General features: G+C 34.5%; 3 protein-coding genes across 3 annotated transcripts in view; 1 reads left to right on the top strand and 2 right to left on the bottom strand.

Annotated features, from left to right (window-relative positions):
- The window catches only part of LOC129810303 (E3 SUMO-protein ligase NSE2-like), a 32,982-nt gene extending 16,898 nt beyond the window's left edge, over positions 1-16,084 (top strand). Inside the window, exon 6 of the mRNA XM_055860674.1 lies at positions 15,925-16,084. The gene's annotated coding sequence lies outside the window, so the exon portion shown is untranslated. The remainder of the gene's footprint in view (positions 1-15,924) is intronic.
- Positions 15,096-16,848, bottom strand: LOC129810282 (suppressor of fused homolog). Its single transcript, XM_055860651.1, has 4 exons — positions 16,551-16,848; positions 16,086-16,488; positions 15,859-16,015; positions 15,096-15,792 (listed from the first exon to the last, which is right to left on the bottom strand). The coding sequence occupies exons 1-4, from the start codon at positions 16,768-16,770 to the stop codon at positions 15,244-15,246; spliced, it is 1,329 nt and encodes a 442-aa protein (XP_055716626.1). The 5' UTR covers positions 16,771-16,848; the 3' UTR covers positions 15,096-15,243.
- A 4,775-nt stretch (positions 16,849-21,623) lies between these two features.
- Positions 21,624-26,812, bottom strand: LOC129810290 (actin-related protein 1). Its single transcript, XM_055860659.1, has 7 exons — positions 26,631-26,812; positions 26,395-26,459; positions 26,143-26,317; positions 25,935-26,086; positions 25,544-25,853; positions 22,211-22,447; positions 21,624-22,146 (listed from the first exon to the last, which is right to left on the bottom strand). Exons 1-7 carry the CDS (start codon positions 26,676-26,678, stop codon positions 22,003-22,005), a joined length of 1,131 nt encoding a protein of 376 aa, XP_055716634.1. The 5' UTR covers positions 26,679-26,812; the 3' UTR covers positions 21,624-22,002.
- Between the last annotated feature and the right edge of the window lie 23 nt (positions 26,813-26,835).

The raw sequence follows: 26,835 nt of genomic DNA, 5'->3' as shown, positions 1-26,835 counted from the left end.
ACATTTCATTTTTCCATACGTTTTTGCATAGAGACACTGAAGAATATTGGCAAGTTTTTTTTTCTAAAGAGAATTGATTTATCAGTCTGATATATTTCGAAATTGTGCTTTAAAAGCTAACTAAAAATACATATTTCATCATACATATTTCATTCTAGAGGAATTCTGTAACAATATGACAATGTCATATGACAAATTTTAGTGATAAATTCGATATCAGGACAACATTAAAACCCAATGAGTATCAAATGGCCATATTCGAAAAAGCTCTAGGAAGCTCTTAGTAACTGATATGAATCGGTTTTTTGATTAGTTCTTCCTTATTTATCCCATAAATTTAAATTTGTCATATGACATTGTCATACTATTACAGGATTGCCCTACGGGACTGCCTACGGATATACTTAACAGATTCTTCCACCACGGGTTGTATCCCCGGTATCACATTTGCATATACTAATTTTAATATGATTCATATAAATTCTCGCTAATGAGCGTACAAATATGTGATTCGTATCTCTGAATCTTTTAATATTTGGAATTTGTTCTATTTATTGATAAAAAGATAGATTGGATTTGCAATAATAGGTTTAAATTGACCCAAAGCATAAATATGTTTTACATTATAAAATTTATAAGAAAATCGTATAGGGGAAAGTCGTCTGCCTTTAAATGCAGCAGCCTTCAAATGTTGCGATTTTTTCGTTGTTCTCAAAAGCATAAATTATATTCTATTAACTATTAGGTAGCTATCCATCATCCTCACAAATCTTCAAAAAATGGTGAGCCTAGCTCCTATTTCCTAGATGCTAGATCAAAAAAAATGAAAATGAGCTCTAAACTGTAATTTTGATGTTCCACAAATCATGTGATTTTTCATAGTAAAAATCATTTTACAAATAAATCTTCCATTGTGACACATAGAAGGTTAATCAGGCTTAATATTTCTGTTAATACATTTTGGTTCAGATGACACAATTTTTGTGGGTGGCAAAAATTTGAAAATATCACCCTGCAGCAGCCTTTAAATGCTAATGTCGTGTGCCTTTAAATCCTATCATTCCATACATCAAAACATGTGAAATCGAACTCCTACTTTTCTCTGACGAACGTCATACAAATACTTATAACCTGCTATCTTGCTCCGGCCGGGATGTTTCAAGTTGACAATTTTCAACTTCAATGGCTTTTTCTTCCAAATTTTCAAGTGCAAAACAGTGCTTCAGAAAAATGTGAAGAAAAGTTATTGTGTAATGTCTTTTGACTGCAGTGATGATTTTAGTGAGTGCGTTAGGTTTCAATCTAATCATTTATAGCCCATTTAGTTTTATTGATTCAATATTCTCAGTGAAAAAAAAAACATTTAAAGGCAGCTGCCTCGCGTTTGAAGGCAGACTATGCCAGCTGCCTTCATACAAATCGACATCACTTTTTTAATCTCCTCAGAAGGAAAAACTGAGGACTTGTAAGTGCTAAATGAGGTAATCATATACGCCGAATGAACAAGAGAATTTTTTGGTGTAGTAGAAAATAAAATCCATTTTGTGGATTCTTCAGAAAAAAATCTTAAATTTGGAACTCCATTTTTCGTTTGAAGGCAGACGACTTTCCCCTACATTTTTTACATTTTTTTACATTAATGCAAATAAATTTATTTTAATTTTTGGAGACCAAGTCTATCTTTTTATTTTAATTCATATCCCATGGTAATTAAAATGTGTCGCTCAGAATAAGAGTACTATAAGATAGATTCGTTTTTATCTGCGTTTTAAACACTAATCTCATTTTTTTTAACTGTTGTAACTCCTATTAATTTATGAACCATGTTTGATTTTTACCAGTCAAATTGAATACATTATAAGAAGCAAAATGTGAGGTACCAACTTTTCATTTGGTCACATTTCCAAAGTAATTTTTAGAAGAAAATTTTATAATAGTAAAGGATTTTAAACGAAAAAGCTCTGCGTACACACCCACTAAACCCAAAAATATTACGTTTTTCAATAATTACAATTTCACATACAACTTTAACTATAATTTCAACGAAAGTCAATTTTCAGAAACAATATGTATATTCACCTAGGATGATTAACTAACGGATGGAGCATATTAATTCAGAAATGGTATATTTTTCTTAAATTCTTTATAATTTTTGAGCTTTAGATCCCACAAAAACAAATATAACACGAAATGGTAGCCACATACATATACAGAGAATATATTTTTATTGAATTTAAAATTTTACTGGTGTTACAGATAGAACATTTTTCAGAAAAAATTCAAAAAAATTCTAATTTTACGTCTTTTTCATAAAGGTTTTAGGAACTATTATCCTCGTGCAATCATTATAAATTTTGTGCTAATGATATAACATTAGATACTCTTTCATTTGGTAAAAGTTTTAAAATGATCGCATTTGGTTTTATAACAAAACTAAAAAAAACCACTTAAGAAGAAATATACCACATTTTTGTACGGAAAATGTATGAGAATGCTCTGCCCTGATATTCACTCCATGGGATAGGATCATGTTTTTTGATAAAATTTTATGATAAAGTTCTTTTAGTGCTCTGTCTTTTCTCTGTTTTATTACTCGAATCTAAAGGGATAGCAATACACTACATTAATCCAACATTTTTTTTTCAATTTATTAGCACGCTATAGTCCAAACGGCGACAAATATCAATTTTCGGTCTTCGGGTGACCCCCCTTAATTCGATATTATCTAGAAACGTGGTTTTCTCCCTCATGACTATATATCTTTTAAGTTTTTTTTGGAAAATTAGTCTAGATGCCAAACGGTGAAAGATATTGGACCACTTTTTTGCAATAACTTGAAATATTTAATAATGCGACTCTGGTGAAAATTCTTGGTAGAAATTATTTCATTATCTCTTCTCCATGTAAGAGAGGAAGCTCATAGAATTCTTTGTGTTTTCCCTCCTCACGGTCCCTTTATAGATGAGGCGCGTTTTCTACACCCTCTGACTGCCTCGAAAAAAAAAAGCTCACAATAAACTTTATCTTCACTTGTGCTTTCATCTCCATCCCTAAACTACAAACACAAACGATCCAATGGACCGAAATTTCTGCACACAAAAGCCACTGAAGGCAAAAATGTGGTATATATGTGGGAAAATTATGAAGTTTTTATTGATAGTCACACATAACTTATTTGAATGAGTTCCCCAAAAACCATATACAAATTATTGCAGTATCTAATTGAATGTACAAAATTAATTTTGACTGTACGATTGAAAATGTAATAGAATAATTGTGTTTCTGATTCTGAGAGAGGATAATTAAATTACGTGATTTTAAACAGACAAATGCACTGGGTAGACATACATTAAATCATATTGCAATTAATTTTAATTAATATTTCAATTATAATTGGCTGAAAATGGTGATATTTGCGCAACCCTTGGCATTTTCATTTTAGCCCCAGAGCAGAGTAGAATTTTGGGGAGGGAAATTAATAAACATTTTAAGTAGCGTGCAGGGTGGAGGGATTGAGAAGCAAGAGTGGTCGAAAAATCACTTTTATAATTACAATCAGACCATTAAAGTTTGGATCATTTCGAGTGTGTGGTCCTTTGTTTGGGGGAGCCTTTGGATCCTTTTGATACTGATTCAGAATTAAATTTTCCCAGAATAAAAAAAAACACTGGATTTAGATGAAATCTCGTCTCATGATTTATGTATTTGTACTTGGTTGATTTTATGAAGTGGTTGGACAGAAAGTTTAGATACGGTTTTAATTATCGGTAAGACCATATATAGGGATGAAAATTGGACACAAAAGCGAATCCCACTGAAGTTGCAAAACTGCCATTTTAATCGGATTTTGGTTGTGCAATCCCTATCTATATGTACACTATGAGTTCTAGTACACCGGCATCGATCAGGTATAACATCATTAATGATAAAAGTCCATCCATTTAATTAACGTACACATAGTCCCAATTAAATTGGTTATGTTTCAGGTAAATCTCTTTAAATCCCCCTGTCCTTTATATCTCATTTATTCGTCTGGACAGAGGGATAAAAAAAATGTGCAGGACTATGGCTAATAACGTTGTGTAGAGATTTTTTTATGGACCTCATAAAATTGATGATAATTTTCATGAAATATCGAGTGTGCCTAATCGAGGGGTATAAATATTACTGTTGGACCACAAACACCATCCAATGCGGATTAATAATAATATATCACATTTGAGGAAATATTATTATTGGATGATGTGTACTTGAGTGAAGTGATTGTTGAGGGGATGCTTGAATTTCTTGTGTATCTCTTAGGTCCCTCCTCAAATTCTATATGTGGGCATACATATGTTTGTGTAGTATGTGGCAAAAGGGTGTGGGGGGTAGATTGTTTGAGAGAAAGTGAACCCACATATATAGTAGATGATGACAGAGTGGCAGGTAAGAAGATTTGGTAAATTACTAGCATGATCAAAATTCCTTTCAGAAGGTCTCACTTTCTCCTTCTGTCTTTACTCCTAACACCCCATATACACAGAGAACCCATTCCTTCTAAAACAATTTGGAGGTTGGGATGCGGATCTGTGTGAAATGGAAAGTGATCTAATGATGTCTTAAATGTCTACATATAACAATATTCCTGTGGGTGGAATGAATACTAATTACAGCCACGTGCTCCATATACTACAATTTGTCATTTATCCCATTAATAAATTACCAAATTTACCTTTTGTTGATTTTTCAACCATGCTAAATATATTATAACCACCCTCATTCCCTCATATAGTTTATTCATTCAAAAGGAGACAAAATTGCCCTCACAGCGATGAAAATTCTACAGATGATTCGCTTGGTGAATAAGGGAAAAAGTCAAATATGCACCCGAACAACCCCTCGATTTAATCATGAGCATCGTCTCTTTGCCTTGAACTGTGAAATGGATTTAGCAAGTGTGTCCTCATTCGATCTCACCCTCCACATTGCCACTTGGAGGGCTGTTCATGGGGTGGTACACGTGTTAACTGCTGAGGACATGGATTTTTTTTTAATATTATCACTTTTTGATTTCTTCCCTTTCAATTCACAAGGGTGAATATATTAGGTGAGATTCTTAACAATCTCACCTACTATAATCCTAACAAAATTTCATGTCCTCCGATCGCGCTCAAACTTGGCCAAAATGTGTTTCGCCACTTCCTGATCACGAATATATGGGGGGCTAAGTTACGTTCCCGGCCGGCCGGCCGGCCGTCCCGCCGCTCTTTGGAGCTTAATAGCTCCTAAACTAAAAAAGATATCGACTTGCGGTTTTCGGCAAAGGTTATATATCGCATGAAAATTGCAACTTGGTGCATTGACCCCCCACCCCCCACCCCTCCTTCCGCCATTTTGAAGACCCCCCTTTTTTTGTTTTCTCAGTAGCTCCGCCCCTATGGCATCGATCGGGCTCAAGTTTTAGTATGTTATAGCTGGGCCTTAGAGCTTTCCATCAATACCAAACTTAAGGTCCCCCAACCCCCCTGACCCGAGCTATAAGGGTCCAAAAAAAATTTCTTAAAATGGCCATAACTCCGGTTCTAATTGTCAGAATTTAAAAAATGAGGACTTTTTGGAAAGCTCTCGTGAAATGCCACTTCCTCTTCTAACATCGCAAGTTCATAAAACCACCGCTAGGGGCGCTATTATTAAAAAGAAAATTTTTAAATCTTAAAAGTTAAATAACTCAAAAATTCCTTATGCAATCGGGCTGAAATTTTAGTATGTTGTAGCCGTTGATTATACCTATCAAACAAAAAAAACCTTAAGTCGATCTAACACCCCTGACCCGAGCTATAAGGGGTCAAAGTTCGAACATTGACCGGCCTCTATCTCCGGTTCTAATTAACATATCGACATAAATTTTACCTTTTTGGTTTCATCTCGATGAGCACTTTCAGATGGAAGTTCAAAAAGTCACCACAGGTGGCGCTGTGATAGCGTCAAAATTCATAGAAATTCAAAGTCACTTTTCTCAAAAACGGCATTGTGCAAGTTAATGAAATTTTAGTATGTTGTAGTCCAGTCTAGGACGTTTCCAAAATGGTGCGTATGTGCGCTGTGGTTTCAATAGAACCGGAGATATGAAGGGTCAAAGTTCACGAAATTCAAAAAATCATATCTCCGGTTCTATGTGACCGATTTTGATGAATGAGGGCTTAAACGAAAGATCTCACCAAATACTACAACTTTCTAAAACATTTGAACTTCGTGGGACCAACACCAGGGGCGCCACAGTCGAAAAACCAATTTCAATATCACATAACCTCAATTATCTCGACTGTCGCTAAACCGATTTTGATGATTACTTCGACATAATTGTAGAGGACATTTGTCTCTACATTTCGTCCATACATCATTTTCCGCTCAAACTACGCTATCACTCCGATTTTGCCGTTTAAGTGTGAAAAAATTGATTTTTCCCATAATAACGCTTTGAAATCACTCAGATGCCAATTTGACTGCCTCTACTCCACCAAGACACTTAAAATAGGGTTTTAAATGGAAAGTCCCACAAAAGACAACAATTCTTTGATATAGTTGAAGTTCAACAAATGACTACTTGGGGCACTCTGGATGAAAAAACGAGTTAAGAAACAAAAAACCTCGATTATCTTGGCTTCTGAGTAATCGATGAGATCATGTTCTATAGGAAAATTATAGAGAACATTCTGGTCTACATTTCACCTATATAACACTTTTCTGTCAGTTCATCCAAATCCTTGATATTTTGGTTTAAATACAAAATTTGTATAATTTCACGAATTTGATTCAAGATAACTGAATGGCGACTCACAATTTCAGCTCTAAATCGAATTTGCATGCACTCCGAGTTAGCTCACGTTAAGAATCTCACCTACATAAGCCGGTTAGGATTATCTGTCCCTTTTGAGATGCTCCAGAAACAATTAAATTCCTCTAATGATATCCTACCACTTTACTCTGTCGAAAATTTACAAGGGGTTGATATTATGTCGTTTTTTTGTTCAAAGGAACATTCCAATTGCAATCAAAGGGGCTAAATTGGTCTGAGTATTTGAAATTGCTTGGGATGTAGCTAATATGGATGAATTGATTAGAAATCGGAAAATATAGATTAAGTGTTAGGACAAAATATTAGATTTTGATATTGGAATACCAAGGAGCAACCCATTGAAGTTATTAAAACTATCTCCTCCTTCTCTATGTTACCGCTCAGGAATTAAGATCTGATTAATCTTGGGTAAACTGGACAAAACGACACAATAAAACTTTCGCTATCCATTCCATTATTCTAGAATGACTATGATCCTTAAGATCAAACGGTTACTAAATACATCTCTTGATCAAAAGTTAGGATCGATTTAAACTTGCTGCTCCACTATCATAAGCCAATTATAGGTTTTTCAATTCATATTCTTTTTGTCCTATTTGTGGTATTTGAGAAGAGTAGATTAATGCCGCTAGAAAGAGAAGTTATATTCAAGAACTGATTTTTAAAAGATTGGACTAAATTAAAAAAATATATATATATTTTTCTATATTTCTCCGAGAAAGTAACGATATTATTTTTTGCCACTTCAGCAACTGTTTCTGCAAAGTATATTTTCTCCATTTGTCGATAATAATTTTGAAATTTTGTGTATGTAAAATTTTTAAAAATTTAAATAATTTTAATTTTTTCTATTTTGTGATTAAGAATAAATATTCGAATATTCTAAAAAAAGGAACAGAAGCATCTGCTGCATATTCAAAGCCAGAAGAGCGCATTGATAAAACGTAGAGTTTTAGGATTGTTAAGAAGGATTTTTCCGAGCATTTTTAATGCTTTTTTTCTACAGATTTTAACGATCTAAAACGTGTTGAAAAAAATTTAAGCGCCCAAAAATTCTTTACATTTTTTTATTTGGACGCAAAATCTTGAGAAAAATGTCTCTTGTCTCTTGATAATGTTTTTTTAGGAGAATTCACCGAAGACCGTATGTTGTCTCTGTTGGCTTGATATCTTTTACGGTTTGCCCTCTAAGCCTGGGTAGCAATTTTGAAAAAGCTGTTATCTCTCTTTGAGTTCGAGCATTAATGAAGCACTTAAGACATGTTGAAAGCCAAAGCTGGATCTGACCACTGAGAAAAAACAGAGGCTGCGATTAACTTTTTTCGTCATAACTTTAACACTTTTTGGGTGTAAAAATATATCAACATTTTTTAATGTTAATGTTACACATTTTAAGGGTAAAATAAACATGAAAGAAGGGTAACTTTAACCCATAATACACCTAAAAAGGGTAATATTTACACCGTTTTCGCATCAATACTGCAGGGTAAAATTAACATTTCCGGAATGTTATTTTAACTTTTTCGGATTTCTCTCAGTGACTGAGAAAACTGTTTCTCTTTCAAGTTTTTTTTATAAGAAATGTTTCTTTCAAGTAGGGGACGGTCAAAATGAAGGCAGTGCAAAATTGTCCCGGAAGGACCTCAGCAGTCAGAAGCCGTTGGCATACAAAAATTTCGATAAAATAATATACAAGAAAAAATCGGTATCGGCATAGGAATCGCGCGTCAAACAAAATTGGGTGAAAAACAAAATTTTGTTGTTCATTTCGAGTACACATAAGCTTCCACGGTTACCGGGTGCAATGCAAATCCGATCAACTTCTGTAATGGCCTCTACATACTAGAGAAATGCATGTCCATATTGAAGAGTTTTTCCTGGACAAGCGTAGGGAATTTACATCAATATGGACAGAAATTTCTCTAGTTTATAGAGGCCGTGAAATCGGTATCGATGTGCTGTCGCCAGCCCTTTGTCGTGAATGGGCTGGTAGGGTAAGATGGGGTAATTCGGAATCATGTCTGTTTTGGAATTATGAGATTTTCTCAACTGCTTCAGATGGTCAAAGGGAAGAAGTACAAAACTTTACATTCAAAAGTACTTCTTCGTTACTTTATTTCTTTTTGCCATCTAAAATTGTTAGAAAATCTCAAATTTCTAAATTAGAAATGATTCCAAATTACCCCATCTTTGTTCCGGAAACTCACGTTTGGACAGTGTGCGATACGTTCATTAGTGGACTTAATGGCCTCTACACACTAGAGAAATTTCTACCCATATTGAAGCAAATTGCTTACGATTGTGCAGGAAAATCTGTCAAATATGGACATAAAGTTCTCTAATGTACAGAGACCATTTGGACTTAAGTTGATTATGTCCAAAATTTCAATTGTATTATCAAATAATGAAGGATTTCCGATTGTTTCTCTTTTACACCAATAAAATAAATCTTGAAATAAAAAAATAGAACGTTTTAGAAAGTTACAGTTCTTCTACAAAAACTTCTTGAAAACAAATTAGTGAACTTTTAGTACCCTATACTGTAAATCTGACTTTTTGAATAGATTTTGTAATTAAACAATCTGAGAAACTATAAATAATAATTAACGATTAGGGTAATGGCTCATAATTTTTACCAATTTCTTATCTTGGACACTTTGAGGATAAAATTGGACACTAAAAATAAATTGATAAAAATTCTGGATTTTTATTCCAATATTTGATGAATAACGAATTCTATTTAAATAAGGTAAAGTGCCCTCAAGTCGACCTGTTCATCAATTCGACCGGTAGAGTTATTTATTCAATTTATTTATATTTGCACTAATATTTGGTGTATGATCTAACATTAATAGATCAATTATTCCACAAATAAATACGAATCAGTGACAATTTTATAGAAATTCACCATTAAAACATTCAAATATTGACCACCGGTCGACTCGAGGGCACTTTACCTTATTTGTTCTTTTTGGAAGATTTGAACACTAAATACGTTAAATTTTGAATATGATTTGAGTTAAAATTGCTTTGTTGAAAATTTAGTGTGAGCAATTTCTTACGAGAAATATGACAGAACTTTGTGTTTACTTTAGTCTTATTTAGCTGTGGTGAAGTTTGTTATATGTTGTGTAAAAATAGGCCACGCCCACTATAAAATTTTAAATTCGCAAGCAAGGAATTTTAAAAATAAATCAATTAAAGAGAAGCTCTGGTAATTATTGTTGATTGCAAAATAGTCAAAGAGGAACACTTTTATGAGATTATAAACCTCTCCAAATTGTTGCTTTCCTGACAGTTACTTATTTGTGCCAAATCAAATGGGATTATATAAATAAAAAAGAATCATATAAGTAATACAACCACAGGGAGGATGAAAGGACAAGGCTTGAAACGTATGTCAAGGAGAGGGACAATTATTATCTTTTTTATAGGGAACCCCTCTCTTATTAGATAATTTTTGTACACAATAAAATGTTCCGCGTCACTTATCTTTTGTGTCAAGACAGACAAATTGAGGTGAATTGCAGGATTTCTCAATCTTTACCTCCCTCTTTTACAAAAAAAATCTTTTTAGCGCGAATTATTAATAGAAATGTACAATTCCTCGTGGTTTTATACAAAATAATATTTTAAAAAATACTGATCATAAAAATGGGAGCAAATTTTGAGAATAACTGAATATTTATTGGATGTAATGAGGGGAAAAAGAGCTGCGTTTCGCGTGAAATCTACATTCAATGATTTGATCCTTAATGTATGTTCCCTTCTCTCTCTGTCTCTTTTCATGAAAATAACAAAATGTAGCTTTTATCCTGAGCTATATGGAAAATATCTTGAATGGGAGAGAGAATGAAAACAGCAGTTAAAGTGGGTGGCATGATTGGGTGGGATGATGTGGCTGAGGAATGCTTGGTATTTCAATTAATCCCTCCGGAATCAAAAGAGCGGACGACCGACGGTGCTCTCTTTATGTTTCCAACTAAACTATGTAATAGTATTTTTCTGCACATAGTATAGACAACATTCAAGAGTACATTTCAATTCTGTCCAGAGGAGGATTCAGACACCAATTAGAGTCATTTGTCACTTCATTTACTTTCTAACATTAATAGGATTTTCATCATGTTTTAGTAGGTTAACTTACCTTAAATGGATATTTCCGCGTAATTCTCAATTTTCCTAATGATCTCATGAGAAAATTAAACATGATTAATTCCTGAGGAATTTGTACTTATTTCTCAATATTCACCTCTTTTTTACATTCAAGTTCTAAGGTAGAAAATCTAGTAAATTCTTAATGATAGTGAAAATTCGACTCTGTCATTTCATTTTCCTCTGCAGAGATTTCTTATTTCTGCTGTTTCAAGAGACACATGACTTTCTTTAGAAGCTGTTCTCTATTTTATCACAAAGCAATATAATGATAGAGAAATTCAACGTTCTAAAGTGCATTTCCTCAAAATATTTTATATTAAAAAATCTATTTTGGAATAGTATTTATTATAAAAATCTCGATATCATTCTCATTCTATTAGCATGAGAATGGGAATAAGGATGAAACATTCTTATGACAAAGTATTATCTAGGTCCAAATATTGTATATTTTAAAATATTTTGATTTGGTATAGATTATGGTGCTGAAAATTACATTTGTTATAAAATCTTAATACTGGGTTCAGATCGATTTTACCTAAAAATCCAAAATTTAAAGCCATTTTAGTGGTTTTTAAAATTTAATGAATCGTTTCGATGGCTCAGAATAAGACTTGAATAACTCACATGGTCAATTTTACAAGAGAGTGACTTCAAGGTGAAATCTTACAAGCTAAGTATAGCGTATCAAATTTTAAAAACCCTATAGTTTTTATAATAATTAAATTTCTGGTATAATATTCGCAGCGGTATTAATAACTTTTCGACACTATCGAATCGATAGTATCGATAAATCTATATCTGTTAGACTAAGTGAATGTCGACTTTTTACAGATTGTTGGGTCATTCATTGCGATATTCTTAAAAGAATGAGACGAGACTGTTGATAAACATATATATTAGTTACAGGAAGTGCAGCTATCGTTTAAATTTTTCAGAATCGGCAGTCGATAGTATCAAAAATAGGTTATCATGTCACCTCAGCTTAGAACTTAATTCATTAACAACTCCAAGGCATTCAGTCAGTCGTAATATGATTCCATTTCTTCCAAGATTTCTTTGAGGAGTTTTCCCAGCAATTTTTGACAATTTGGATCACCATAAATTTCCTACATAATACCAGGAGATGAAGCATTTTTATCACCTTTTGCAATTCCAAAATCCTGAGTTACTGTTGTTTTCTTTTAAACTATTGGCCCGATGAACATAGAAATCCTATGCGTACATAAATTAATATTATATTTCGTTAAAGCCCACTCAGGTTTAACCTCGAGAATGTTTAACATGTAAAATTTGGCAGTAAAGGATTAGATAAAGTAAAATTATGCTGAGAATATCTAATCGATGATCCTAAGTAGCCCCCAGTGTATGCCACTTTGAGATAAATCTTTACTGCCAGGATCGAATTTGGGTCAAATTGCCTGAGTCGATTTGGGCACTTAAACGTTAAATACGTGCTTCAGATCTGAGACTTAGCAATATAGCTTAACTGTTCTAATTTTTTCAACAATCAAGATTTGTTGGAAAAATTTGACTTAGGATTGGATTAATAGTATTAATCCAATAATTTAATTAATATTAAATTGTAAAAAAGCAATAAAAAGGGTTGCTATTTAGGATTTTGAGACCATCGGGAACAGGGCTAAACCTCTAGTCTGAAGGCCGCTTAATGTCCTTACGACTTAAGGCACACTTACGATTTAAACCAAGAGACGGCTTAACGTAATTATAATCAAAATAATGATCAGATTGCATTTCCGTCAGTTTCTGCCTAATCCGTCTCTCGACTAATGCCTAGTTAGTAGAAAACTGATGGGAATTTAGTCAAATCATTATTTTGATTATAATTACGTTAAGCTATCTCTCGTCTGGGCTTAAGTCGTAAGTGTGTCTAGCACACTAATCGTAGGTGTTTTAAACTTAAGTCGAAGGAAATGGTCTTAGTAGATATTTTACGGCCCGGAAAGAGATTAGAGTACCTAGGCATTGGTGACTTATCGTCTCAATGAGGGGTTACTGTAATAATTTTCCAAATAGCCAGTATTGTGATTTTAATTTATTTCATTTTGGGCAGAACCTTGATATAATTTTTACTGCTCGAACTCCACGGAGAGAGCAAATTTACACCCCCCCCCCACTTTTCCGGAGATCACTTTTGCCAAGAAATCTTCGCGTTTCAGACGATTTCTGAGAAATGTCGTTACGATGTTTGTTCGTGTATCTGTCCGGCTGTCGCCAGCTCTAGAGGCGAAACGGTTAGAGATAACGACTTGGAGACCCCACCATAAGTCGATCCAAGGATCGTTGTTATACCCCTTATTTTCCCCTCACCCCTCCCCTTTCCCTCCAAAACCATGTTTTTTTTTGGGATTACTGGAAAACGTGTCATGCGATTTTTTTCACTTTTGGATATGTTTTAGAGATTACCCAGGCGGACAATTAACCATGTGTGAAGATACCGTTGGATCATTCAATAACGGTTTTTCAAGGTCAAAGGTTAAAAAAGACTAAAGAGTACATTTATCAGACGAATGGGGTCATGTTTGGGCTCGTTGGAAAGGTCTTGGAATTTCCTATAAAACTGAACCGGCTCGACAAAATTAAACCAGTAATGAACCTGATCACAACCGATAACTAATTTTTAATCGAAATTCAATTATATCAGTTCTAAGTTATTTTTATATCCTAAGAACCAGTAATCAGTACGGCCATTAATGTGTAAGGTTCCCGTCTTAAATATTTATTGTTTTCCCTCAGTATTTGGGAGATATTTTAATTTTATAGATTGATGATTTTGGTATATATTTTTGTGGACGTTTTTGGTTTTTAAAGGATTTTCTACACAGGATACTGCTCAAAATAGGCCTAAAGGCCTAAGACCTTGGTAAGGGGGGACAGGTAAGGGGGGAAACAAAAAAAAAGAACCAGTAATGAACCGGTTATGAACCAATAAATAATTTTTGTCCGAAAATCATTCATTCATTCATTTTCGACCGCTTATCCCTAGTGGGGTCGCGATTCATTTTTATTACTTTTTAAATTATTTTGTGGGATCTTTCGAGTGATTTTAAAAATCGGTTTAAATCGGTTAAGAAATCTCTAGAAAGCGGTAAATCATGCGAAAGTACTTTTGAGGGATAGCATCAAGGGCCTTGACAGATCTAAGGATTAGCCGAGAGACGGCTTAGCGTAATTCTATTAGAAATAATGGGTAAACTACATTTCCATCATTTTCCACTAAGTCGTCTCTCGGCTTAAGTCGTAAGTGTGTCTAGGGCATAAGTCACGAGTTCGAGCACTTCGAAAAGCCTGGGACGTTTTGTCACCCCTTTTTTTATTCAAGTTCATTTGTTTCAGATTATTTTTATTTAATTTATATTCTTTTCATATTTTTATTTTTTATATTTTTTAATTCTTTTATTAATATTAATATTATTTTAGTAAAAATTAAATTAAAATTTACTATTTTAGAATAAAAAAATTTATTTAATATCTGTGATTTTTTTAGAAAAAGAGTACCTCTGGCAATATAGAGGGATCCTGGTAATTTTCATCACAAAATCCGTGTATACAATTTTCCACAGTCATTTTCCTCTGTTTGCCATCCAATGTAAATGATATCTCATTGTGATATTGTTGAGGCATTACTTGACACGGCAAAAATGTCTATGAGGGTTGATCTCATCATCCGCAGTTTTTCCCTTACCACTTTTGTCCTTTAACTTTTTCTCCCCACTTTATACTCTTGGCAAATTTAGCGAATTATCCCCCAAGCCCAATCTTACTCTCTATACATAGCACACGGAGGTCTTTGAAGAGAACGGAATGCTTTTTATGTGCCGCTTAATAAATGCTGAATATATTGGACTATGTAGAGGGAGGGGGATGAATGGGAGTTTTGTGCGCGATTAGAGGGCAAAACACACAAAAACGGTGATGGTGCTTTCTTCCTCATCTTTAGGTCACACGCAGTTTCTCCTTACCATGTGATTGATGTTGCTAAATGATGAATTAATTTTAGATAAAATGTAATAAGATGATGAGAAAATTGAGGAAGTTTGTTGAAGGAGGAATAAGGAGTCTTCAAAGAAAATATCTCAGATTTCGGTATAAAAAAATAAGTCTATATTAAATTCTTGCAAAAGAATTTACGTAGAATATTTATAAAAAAAATGTGATAAAACAAGAGAATACATTTTTTTTAGTCAATAGTATAAAAAAGGCACTTCTGGGATGAAAAATCGGTGGAATTATGGCAGGAAGTTTTTCGATTCAGTCATACGTGGATTGTCAATGATGATTTTCAGACCCTTATCGAGGAATTCAAATTCAATGGGGAGATTGAGATTTTCTGAATTCTTCATGATTCCCTCAAAGGATGTCAGCATGCGTGGTACAAGGTCATCGGGGATGAGAATCTGCATCCAGTAGCCAATGAGAGCATAGGGATTCCGACGATTAACCATGGCTCCCGTCACGGATTCTGCCACAAATGTTACAGCAAGATTCTGACTCTTGAATGTGAAGTGGCGACCGTGTCTAATTCGATCTTTTATGGCGAGTACGAGGAATTTTGCTGCATAGGGAGCCAGGGTGAATTCAATTCCTCCCAGAGGAACTGTATGTCCTGTTACGGGTTTTGTGTCAATTGGTCCACTCATACTCAAGGAATTGCTGGTGCTCATTGAAGATGAAAATGGTGAAAACTCCTCAGCCTTCATCGAAACAAATTCTCTGCTGGCATCCATTGGTGGATCTTCGCAATAGTCATCGGTCTTTACTTCTTCCTTGATTGAAATCTAGAAAATAATAATTTTACGTCTAACATTTCTATTAGCAATTATTTATTTTTGCAGCATTTTTACCCCGGAAAATTCGCGAAAAGTAAATTCAGCATTGACCCCAACTAAATCAGATCCTTCTCTTTCCAGATCATCTTCGAGTTCACGGAGACTTTCAGGGAACAATTCAAAGACACTTTTACTTCTCTTCATGTCGGTTATAAGGAATTCACCGCCAGTTCTACAAGGAATCTTTTGTAAGTTCTCTCATTTTCAATGAATTCATAAAAAAAAAATATTTTTCATATTACGTTGGATTATTCTTGAGAAGATTGAGTACTCCTTTTCCATTCCAACGGGATGCTTGATCAAGTTCCTCACTAGTTACTCCTACAATTTGACAGAAATCCACCCATCCAAAGGGTGTTTCTGTACGTCTAAGCTGGGCATCTTCAGCAATTAGCATATGGAGAATTTTAGAGTTGCTGTTATCTAAGGATTTCTTGAGCCAAGGAATATTGTCACCAACACAAAATCGATTCCCTGTGTTGAAGACATATCGGGCTAGGTCTTGCAAGAGATTGGCAGGCCACGTTGGGGGACGTTGTTCATTCCCTTTCAGGAGGCGAAAAGTCAATTCAAAGCCCATTCCTGAACGAAATTCCAAATCCACAGATGGCTCGGGAATGTGGACTCTCCCATCTCCATGCAGATCTATGCATACATTTCCATTTCTATTTTTTTAACTTCCTTACTTGCTTCAGTTTTTTACTCACCTGATAGCCCAAATGAGACGTAGTGCCAGTGCGGTGGAATATTTCTTGTAGGATCTCCCCGATTGTCGTACATGGTGATGTAGTCAAGGACGTCATTTCCACCAAGCCAAAACTTTAGAATTGTACTGACTTGGAGGGGATTTTTCTGATCTGGATACACACGCTGACACTCCTCAAAGAGTCTCTGCAATCCTGGGGGTGCACTAGCAAAACTTTCCATTGTTTTTCACGCGAAAATCACTGAAAACTCGAGAGTAAACAAACCCTCTTACATTCTTGGACGGAAATGAAAACAATGGGGCGAAATTGGCGAATGCATGGGCGAAGTGGAATACCGTATTTTTAAATTTTAACAGAAAATTATCTCAAGACTGGAATTACTGGAAGTCGAGGGGTTTATAACACATTTTCACATCCACTAATAAAGGAGAATGGGCAAAGTGGGCAAAGCATCTAACTTCTTACGGTGAATTAATTAGACCTATCGAACAGGTACAGTAGAGTCTCGCTATAGGCCATCGCTCTATAGTCCACAATTTATCGCGACCGTTGATTTCAAAACACTGATTTTAAGTTAGGTTATGTTTTTAATATGCGACATGCATAATTATTTTAATATTTTTGGAAAACTTTATTAAGTAGTTGTGGTAATTGTGATCCATAATCACATCGAACAGACTGGGCTTTTTTACATGGTCATTGCTTTTTTACTCCTTCATTGCTTTTTTACACGTGGAAAAAATATTCAAAAAATTGAGGCATCAAACCAATTTTTGCATCAATTTGATCTTTTTCCGTTCTCTGAGACAATATTCTGTAAAAAGAAAATGATATTTTAGTAAAATTAGCCAAATTTAAATACCTTGAACAAAAAGCAAAAAGCACCCAGCAAAACTTCGATCTGCAATTCTGCACTTTTGAAATTTTAACGTTTCTTGTCATTCAATCGGATACTTCGTGTGGCTTCGGGATAGTCGTGCGACTTCGTGAGCATCGCGAATTTCTTTCGTGTTTTCTAACCATTTCCTTCCCCTTCGTATTTTCTATTACGGCTGATTTAATAATATTGTATTATAACATCATAATAATATTGTAAAAAAGAGAGTATTCACGTAAAATTGTTGAATAAAAATTGAATTTTAAATAAATTGAAATACATATTTTTATGTAGTTAAAATAATGTTTAGAAACATTAGAAAGGGTAGAAGAAATGTAGAAATCATCTAAATACTCTAAAGAAATTCTGCCGATAATTTTAAAATTTTCTATAGAAATTCTGCAGAAAATTCTGCAGAATTTTCATACAACGATCGGATCCACCTTAGAACAAAATTCTGCAGAAATTCTGCTGATTTTTCGGCAGTTAGTAATTCAAATCTGACGAATTTCTGCAGAATTCTGCAGAATTTGCCGGGTGGGCAATTGCCCGGTCAATTGCTTTTTCTTGACAATTCCATATCACATAGTCCGTTAACATTCTCTATTTGAATTCACTGTTCGAAATTTCATCGACCACCATCGAAATCAGCTGATGCCAGGAAAAATCAAAACAAAGGAAATTTTACTCATAAAACTCTTGTGAAAACTTTTGAAATACATTTAAAATGAGTCTAGGCTTAGTGAAATTAAAGTTTAGTATAAAATACATGTGAATAATGTGAATTACATTGTTTTGAACAACTGAAAATATTTCCCGCCTTGGACATTTTACTTACACTGGATGGCGCTGTTCTCAGTGAATTATCTAATCGAAAAAAATGAAGGTGTCATATCACTTCTCCATTGCTTCTTTGAAAATCGATTAAAAGAGCAATGGCCCAGTCTGTTCAATGCTAATGAAGAGAGCAAGGACAAGTACCACAATCGCAAAGAAAGTGGAAGCCGTCGAGCAATTTCAATACTAAAAATCGTTGATAATTTTAAAAAATTACATGGACTATAGTGCGACCCAAGTGTCAAATTTGAAACCAAATATGGACTATAGCGAGACTCTACTGTATTGACAGATTTAATAAGCCCCACATTCTCTCTCTCGACGTCGAGCAGAGAGGTCGCCCAAGGGAAGCGGGCTGTGCTTTCCGGCCAGAGGAGTGGTCCGAGTGGTCTTTTAACTCCTCACCTCTTGGAGGGGGTCTTACCTCCAGCTTTCAAAATCAAGTGTGAAAAGAAAATCGTGAAAAAAGTGAGAAAAGCTCAAGTTTCATCAATGACGCCCAATTTTTACCATTTTATCAGTGGTATGCAGCGTCGTGGTCGAAGAGGATTTAGCCTATTTCCTTAAAGTTGGGAAACATTCAGGAAAAAATTTTATCGACATTGGAAGAGAGTTAAGATAAAGTCTAGAATTGCTGAAAAGAGATAGAACGGAGCACCAAATAGCCCAGAGAGGGGAACAACGATTTAACGGGACAGCGGATTGATGTTGGAGAACTTGCTTCTGAACCGAAGTGAAATATTAAGGACTGGTTATTATTGATGGACTCCCAACCGATGACGTCAGTGCATCTTTTTCGGAGGCTTTCTGGAAAATAGAGACATTGTGGCATAGAGGAGGCTCAAAGAAGTGCAGGGCCCGCATTCCGGAGACGCCCCCCAATGACATTATTTTGAACCAGCAAAAAGAAATGTATTCATAGAAACTTGAAATTGAGACAATGTAAGATGTTTTGTAAAGATTTTAGGAGGATTTATATTACGATCAGACTATAACAGAGAACATAGAATTGAAAATGTATCAGAAATACTTGTACAAAATGGCCAACTGGCCCAGTACAATAAATAAATAATTAATTAATTAATTAATAAGCCCCATGCCAGATGTTTGTTGGCACTTTCTCATATTTCCACAATTCGTATGAGATTTTTTTACCCTAGTATATTTTATCCCTCCACCTACACAGTATACTCAGTCCTCAGTCCCGGCATTAAGTCTTTCGGGATTATGCACCTGACGGAATTATGCACATACAATTAAGCAAGTTTACCTCCCATTGGGAGCCAATTTATGAAATCATTTTTGAAATACGCCTGAATGTATACTATTCTACGTTGTGACGCGGGAAATTTGAAAACATTTTGCTACTTTTTCGGAATAAAACTTTAATTTCTTTTATTGAGGTATTTTTTCTAATTCTAACCATTTATTGAAGAACTCTGGCCAAAAAGCACTGTTTGTTAATGCATTTCTATTAAACAGTTGAATCTTTTTGTTTGAACTACTTTTACTCCGCGCGAAATTCGTTCTACGACAGAATTATTCAAAAGAAAGCCCCTGCGGGTATGCAAATTTTCTCGATGCGTAATGCCATTTCGCGCGTTTTTTTTCGTTCCCGAAAATGTGCATAATGCCGGGATTGAGTGTACCCGATCGTGTCATGCTTTGGCTTAAAATAGCTCCATATTAAAAAGTCAACTTGTCACGAGGTGGGTAACAAAACAACTTTTGTTGCGATTACACGGGAGACTAAACTCAAAATTATGTGGAACCTCTAAGTAACGGAAAGAATGTGGTAGATTTTTTAACACATTTAACACTAAAATTACCAAGACCGGTCAAGCTGACCGGGTTATGTACTTTTTAAAATTAGCACATATTTAAGCGGTACAATGTCGCTATCAAACTTTATGAATTTCTTAAAATATTCATGTAATATATTTTTTAGTGTGTAAATTCTGATTTTTCCTGTTTCCCAAGAAATATTTGTTAAGTATCCTACCTACAGTGCTTTGTCATTTGACTGAGCGTGCTAAAAAAACGGCAAAAAACGATCGGTAGGTTTAATATTAAGAGAAAGTGAAGCTTAATATAAATAACAGAACTAAAATGAAGTTTCTTCAATTAATGTTTTTTTTAATTGGTCTTCAGAATGTAATTAAATTTGGTAAACAGTTCTTAAAGCATCAGGCAAGGATGATTTTTTGGTCGAGAACTGGCATGGACAGTGTTCAGTAATGAAATGCAAGGGTAGAGATAGTAATAAAATTCAAAAATTATGTAAAAGAAAGAAAATTAAAAATGTTTTTTTTACAAATGGAAGGAGATATTATATGCTTAATCCTTTTATGCTTATACACTTTAAGGAAGAGCCTCAGTGGATTAGTGGATAGAGTAGTGTCTACTGTCTATGACTGATTTTTCGGGTTCAATTCTGAGTAGCAGCAGAAAAATATTTCTCATGCCATATCGATTTGAATTAGTCCAGTGAATGGATGAAGAATACTAGTCCCCGGCGAATGACCTTGAAAGTTGATGTCAATTTCTTACTTTCACATACAAATGCGTATGGGAATTTTCTTACACTCGTGACCGTTACACGATATATGTCAAAAATCAGTTCCAAATGTCCAAATTTGAAAGAGTCTACTATATATACATCGTACTCATCGTATACTTCATATTTTGAGCCGAATTATCAGCCGAGGTCATCAACGCTAAGACGGCGGTGGCCGCATAAACGCAAAACATATAATTACTTGAAAAGGGCTCGAGTGTAAGCACAAATAAATAAAAAATAAAAAATTATACATTAAATCGGCCAAACCGTTCACTAAAAAAATTTTAATATCAAAATCAATTTTCCGAAGGATATCAGTAATTTTTCAAGGACTCACAGTTCTTTTTTACATGGTTTTCGGTCATTTTTAAATCATAATCCAATATTTACAAAATGGGCCCAATCCTGTCTCTGGCGAAAAGTTGGTTAAACTCCCATACATTTTTGCCTATTCTCCTTTATTGTCACTGTTTTTTGATTCACTAGGACTAGGAGAGACATCTATGAACACATCTGGAAATTTCAAAATTTTCAGTATTTAGAGTCGACTTTCTGATTGTACAATGCAGATTTTGCATTGTACGCTTAATTTTGCAAAATTTGTTTTTGATACTAGCGCTCCTAGTGCTGTTTTTGTGAACTTGTGATGTTCTAAGATGATCCAGATTCCTGATAATGGTCTTTTCAGGTATATTCTTTTAGTTTTTCATTGTGCAACTTTCGCTGTAATATCTCTCGTCTACGAAAATTAACCAATCATTCATTTCTAATGAATGAATTCTCGCTGGAAGTTGTAGAATTTTCTTTAAGAACTTTGTATATTTAAGTTATTGATCAAGTTTATAAATAATTAATATAAAAAGCACATACATTTTTTCATTTATAGTACCTATAAACATGAGAATGGGTCTTTTACAACTTTGCGCTTTATTTTTTTTTTCTCACTAAGTTTGAGTTGTTAAATTTCTTTTGACATAATACAATCTCAGGGAGATTTATTGGTAAAATGATCAGATTTTTACTTCCAAATATTTCAGTAGTAAATACGATTTTTTTTAGCAAGGACTATTTATTGCGCGACCAAAAGCGTCAACGGAAAAAATTATAAGAAATTGTGCAAATTTTACGTGAAAAAAAAGATTTAAATAAACTATTGCAAAAATGAGAAAATCTAAAATCTAAAATGTCTTGCGATGTATTGCCCTCTGACCCTCTTCATCGTACTCTCTCTTGGAGATCCACATTTTCTTGAAGGTGTCAAGAGATGCCAGGATAGAACCACCCATCCATGTGGCATAGAGACGTTCCTGAGGAGCTGCAATCTGGAAGGGATAATTTTGTTAGAAATTTTTTATTAAGGAATTTGGGTTTTTTTTGTGGGCTTACTCGAATTTTCATGTCCTTTGAGACATGTTTCTTAATCTCAGACAACAATCTATCTCCAAAGCCACGGAAAAGTGTTGATCCTCCTGACAGGACAATATTCTGGTACAGCATCTTCCTCAAATCCATATCGGATTTTTGTATTGAGTAGATTAGCACTTCGTGAATGCCTTCACATTCCTCACCCAAGAGATCAGGCCTAAACAGAACCTCAGGGGCTCGGAATCGTGCAGGACCGATCTGTAAAGGATTAAAAGAGTAGAAAAAGCCAGTTATAAGCCTAGATCAGCTTATAGAAAAAGCTGCTAAAGGAGTTAGAAAATCGTACTAGTGTTGCTTAATATTTGATTTCACTATATATAGAACTCTTCGCTAATTTTACTAAAAATTTTTTAATTATCATTTTTTTTAAACATAATATCTGTAAAATAATTTGAAATGTTTTTCTTTAACATTTGACGTTGAAAAAATTGATAGAGGGAATGAATTGAAGTTATTGTATAAGGATGAAATGATGTTCAATTAGGTTTTCTGTATATCATATTCTAAAAGAACAAGAAATCCTTAGATCGGTATTTCGAAAAACGCTTAACTCTTTCGTCTCCCTTGGGACTCTGGGTACCCATGGAAAAAATAATTTTTTTAGGCTATTTAGAATCGATAAAATTCCGATTCTTATGGATGATTACAAACTGTAAGGATGTCCAAATCTAGGATATTTTTTGCAGGATCCTAATTAACTCCTGAGCTTAGATATTTTTGGTCAAAAATCGTGAATTTTCGATTTTCTGCTTCCTTGCAGATATTGTGATATTTCTAGACCAGAATAAGGAAAAACCTCTCGGGGCCAATAAGTATGATAACTAACAATTACAGATTGCATAAATTCGAAAAACAATTTTTTCTTAAATTTTCAAAAAACTTGTTCAAACTTTATGGGTGCTCTCGTCCCCAAAAACCTAGAGATCAAATGTAAGGTTATCCCGCCAATGCGCGCCATTTGCTTTTTGACACCAACCTTGTAAGAAAATTCCAAGCGAGAGCGACATTTTTGCCAATATGGCCGATAATTTTGACATCGCAGCGAGGGAGATTGCTTTCAGGGAAGTTTTTCCTACTCTTCCTGATTTTGGTGAATTCTGATTGTCCAGGAAGTGTCTTTTATGCTTTTGAGAAAGCTAAATGTGTCTACAATAACATCGAGTTGAAAGAAATGTGTTTTAAAGTTTCATGTGTAAAATAATATGAGGAATCTGTTTACAAGCAGGAGCTGGGTGTCTTTTAGCACTTTCTGGACATCCCACAAGATACTGGTCAATAATTCATCTTGTTTTAGTTATCAACATCGTACAGGAGTCCTTTGACACGCACAAATAGTTTACAAAATCGATAATATTGGCTTTGAGAAAATTGAAATTTGTATCCTTTGCGTTCTTTTGGGGACGAGAGTACCCATGAGTTTTCCTATTTTCCCAGAGGAGGAAAAAATTCTTTCTCTACAAAAGTATCATATTTGACCACTAAGACTTACAATAAAGTGAGTTTTACTGAAATTCGTTCGCTGGATATGTTGTGGTCCGGAAAGAGTTAAAAACACGCACAGGTCAATCATAAAACTGTTCAGATTGAGCTTGAAAATACGCACAGCTCAATCATAAGGTTAAGAATGTGCTTAAAAACACGCACAGCACACACGTAAAACGGCTCAGATTTATACGCTTAAAATCACGCACAGCTCAATCATAAAACGGTTAATGTGCTAAAAATCACGCACAGCTCAATGATAAAACTGTAAATGTGCTTAAAATCACGCACAGCTAAATCATAAAACGATCAATACGCTTAAAATCACGCTTGCGCTGTTTTAAGCGCAATTTTAACCGTTGTATCATTGAACTGTGCATAATTTTAAGCGCATTAAACGTTTTATAATTGAGATGTGCGTGATTTTAAGCCTAATCTGAACCGTTTTATGTTTAGGCTGTTCGTGTTTTTAAAAGTGATCTAAACCGTTTTGTGATTGGTCTGTGCGTGTTATCTTAAACACACCTAAGATCGTTCATGTTAAGGAAGTTGGGAATTGATATATAATATTTACATTTTTCTTTATGCTTAAGGTGTGCGCGTTTTCTAAAATTGATCTGTGGAAATATAAGCTTAAGGGTTCTATGTCTAAAACTAACCGGAAAAGTTTATATAGCGGTAAAGCTTCTAAAATTAAATCTTAAGTTTCTAAAATCAATCCAGAAGGTTTCTTGATTTGATTCTGTAAAATTTTTATAAACAATCGTACAATTTCTAAATCAATCCCAAATGTACTGGAACTCAGGCAGCACTTATTGATAGATTTAAGTATTACTTTCTTATATCAGGGAAAGATTTGGATCATAAAAATATCATAAAATGTAAAATATCATTTGTCACATTTTACAAAGGAAGTGAAAAATAAAAGACCACATTTTTAAATTTCAAATACTGAAATAAGATTGGTTGTTATTAAATGTTGTATTCAACTACTTCAAAATTAACAGACAATATTTAATATCTTTTTAAATCGTATTCAATCTGTCGATTGGTTTTATATTTATCTATTATTGGCTCAAAATAAAACATTCTAAATTTATTTTAAGTAAATCCAAAATCTTAATCTAGAAAGCAAGTTGTGAGATAAACGCGTTTGAAGTTTTCTTGAAGCTATCTTTCCATACTGCGAGTTCGGTTTATTATAGCTGTCATTTTGTATATTTTTCAAAAATATTGCTTTAAGCAATAAAATAGTGCATTTTTAAAGGGTACTACTATTAAGCAACTCGAAAATTCTTTCTAAAAAATAAAATACGTGAAATGATTACTGAATCTAGTCAGATCCTATTAAAAAGTAAATTTCCAAAAGATAAAGGTTTTTATATCAAAGTTCTACAAAACATTCTTATTTGGCTAAAAAATAAATAAAATAAATGCATATTTTTCTTGCATTTTTTATGATTTTTCGTACGTTTTTATGTCGCATATTTTGAAGATTTTTTTTGCATATTTTGGCCAGCTCTAGTAAAAACATAGAAATCGTCGCACGCGCGAGTATATTTAAAAAAAAAATGAAGATATCTTTCCAAACCGGAGTTATTACGTACTACGGACGACCGGACAGACGGCCTGCCGGACCTGAAAATGGCGGCTTATCATTTTCGGCATCAGGGATGTTCAAAACATATACCCTGTGAATTTCAGCTCGATCGGAGCACTTTTAGAAAATCGGAGTATCACAATAGGTGTGATTATGAAGGAATTACACCTAAAATAGGAGGAAAAATAATTTCCTGTATGGGGAAGACTTACGTCAATGGTGTTTCCATCGGGAAGAGTGTAGAGTATTTTGTCCGTTTCTATGGTCTCTTCCTTTTGTGGATTTGTAGCTAGGTAGCAGGCTTTCTCCTTGATCGCCTTGACAATCTCAAATTCAGCCGTTGTGCGGAAATTGAAGCCTTCTTTCCTAATGAGTGCCCTGAGGTGCCTTGTGACATCCCTTCCGGCAATGTCAACCCTCATGATACTGTGAGGCATTGCAAAGCCCTCATAAATGGGTACAGCATGTGTGACACCATCTCCAGCATCGAGAACTACTCCTGTCACGCGACCTGTGGCATATCTGCCCAAAGCAAGGATGACATTCTTTTTAGAGCTCTCTGAATGGCTGAAAGAAATTCTTGTGGTAAGGCTAAATACTCACAGACTAAGGACAGCTTGCATAGAAACAAATAGTGCTGGTACATTGAATGTCTCGAAGAAGATTTCAGCAGCCTTTTCGCGATTTCGCCGAGGATTCAAGGGAGCTTCTGTGAGAAGAACAGGATGTTCTTCTGAGAAAGTAGCCAATTGATCCTGAAACAAAATTACTCAGTGATGGGAATACATCCTGGGGGATTCTTTGGTATTACCTTGCTGTATATATATGTCCAGATCCTCTCCATGTCATTCCAGTCAGTCACAATTCCGTGCTCCATTGGATATCTTATGCTCAATAAGCCTCTGTGTTCTTCAGCTTTTGGTCCAACAAAGAGATCACCTTCCAGGGCACCAGCCATCACTCTCACATGTTTCGGTCGCCCGATACTGTAGGAAAAAATTAAGAGGAATAATTACATTTCCTGACCACTTTCAAACCCTTCTCCAGGCACAAAAAAACTCACTAGTTGGGAAATATGTATTTTGGTATCTGTTCCCCGGCAAAACCTGCCTTTATCATTCCAGAACCCTGTAATAGACATCCAAAGCTGTGGATTAATACACACAATGCAACTTATAGAGGGAAATATTGCAAGGAAAATCGGCAAGGTGTGACTCCTCCAAAATGTTTGACATCTCCGGTGGGTGATGTCATTAGAAAATTTCTCCAAACGCGTTGCATTTTCTGCAAATTACTCACATTGTCGATCACGACAGGCTGGTTAACAATCACATCGTACGGCTCCATTGCAGGCTATTCTACCTAAAAATTCTTTTAATACTAAATGAAAAATGCAGAAAAATGTAACAAATTTATGGTGTTGGTGTGTTAAGCGAAGACCGATGACACTTCCATCGACTATTGATGACACTTTCATCGACTCTTTGGATAAAATTTATCCCAG

The sequence above is a fragment of the Phlebotomus papatasi genome, chromosome 1 (assembly GCF_024763615.1).
Source record: "Phlebotomus papatasi isolate M1 chromosome 1, Ppap_2.1, whole genome shotgun sequence".
Lineage (NCBI taxonomy): Eukaryota > Metazoa > Arthropoda > Insecta > Diptera > Psychodidae > Phlebotomus > Phlebotomus papatasi.
Note: the sequence above shows the minus strand (reverse complement) of the source record. Positions and strands in the feature narration are given on the sequence as shown.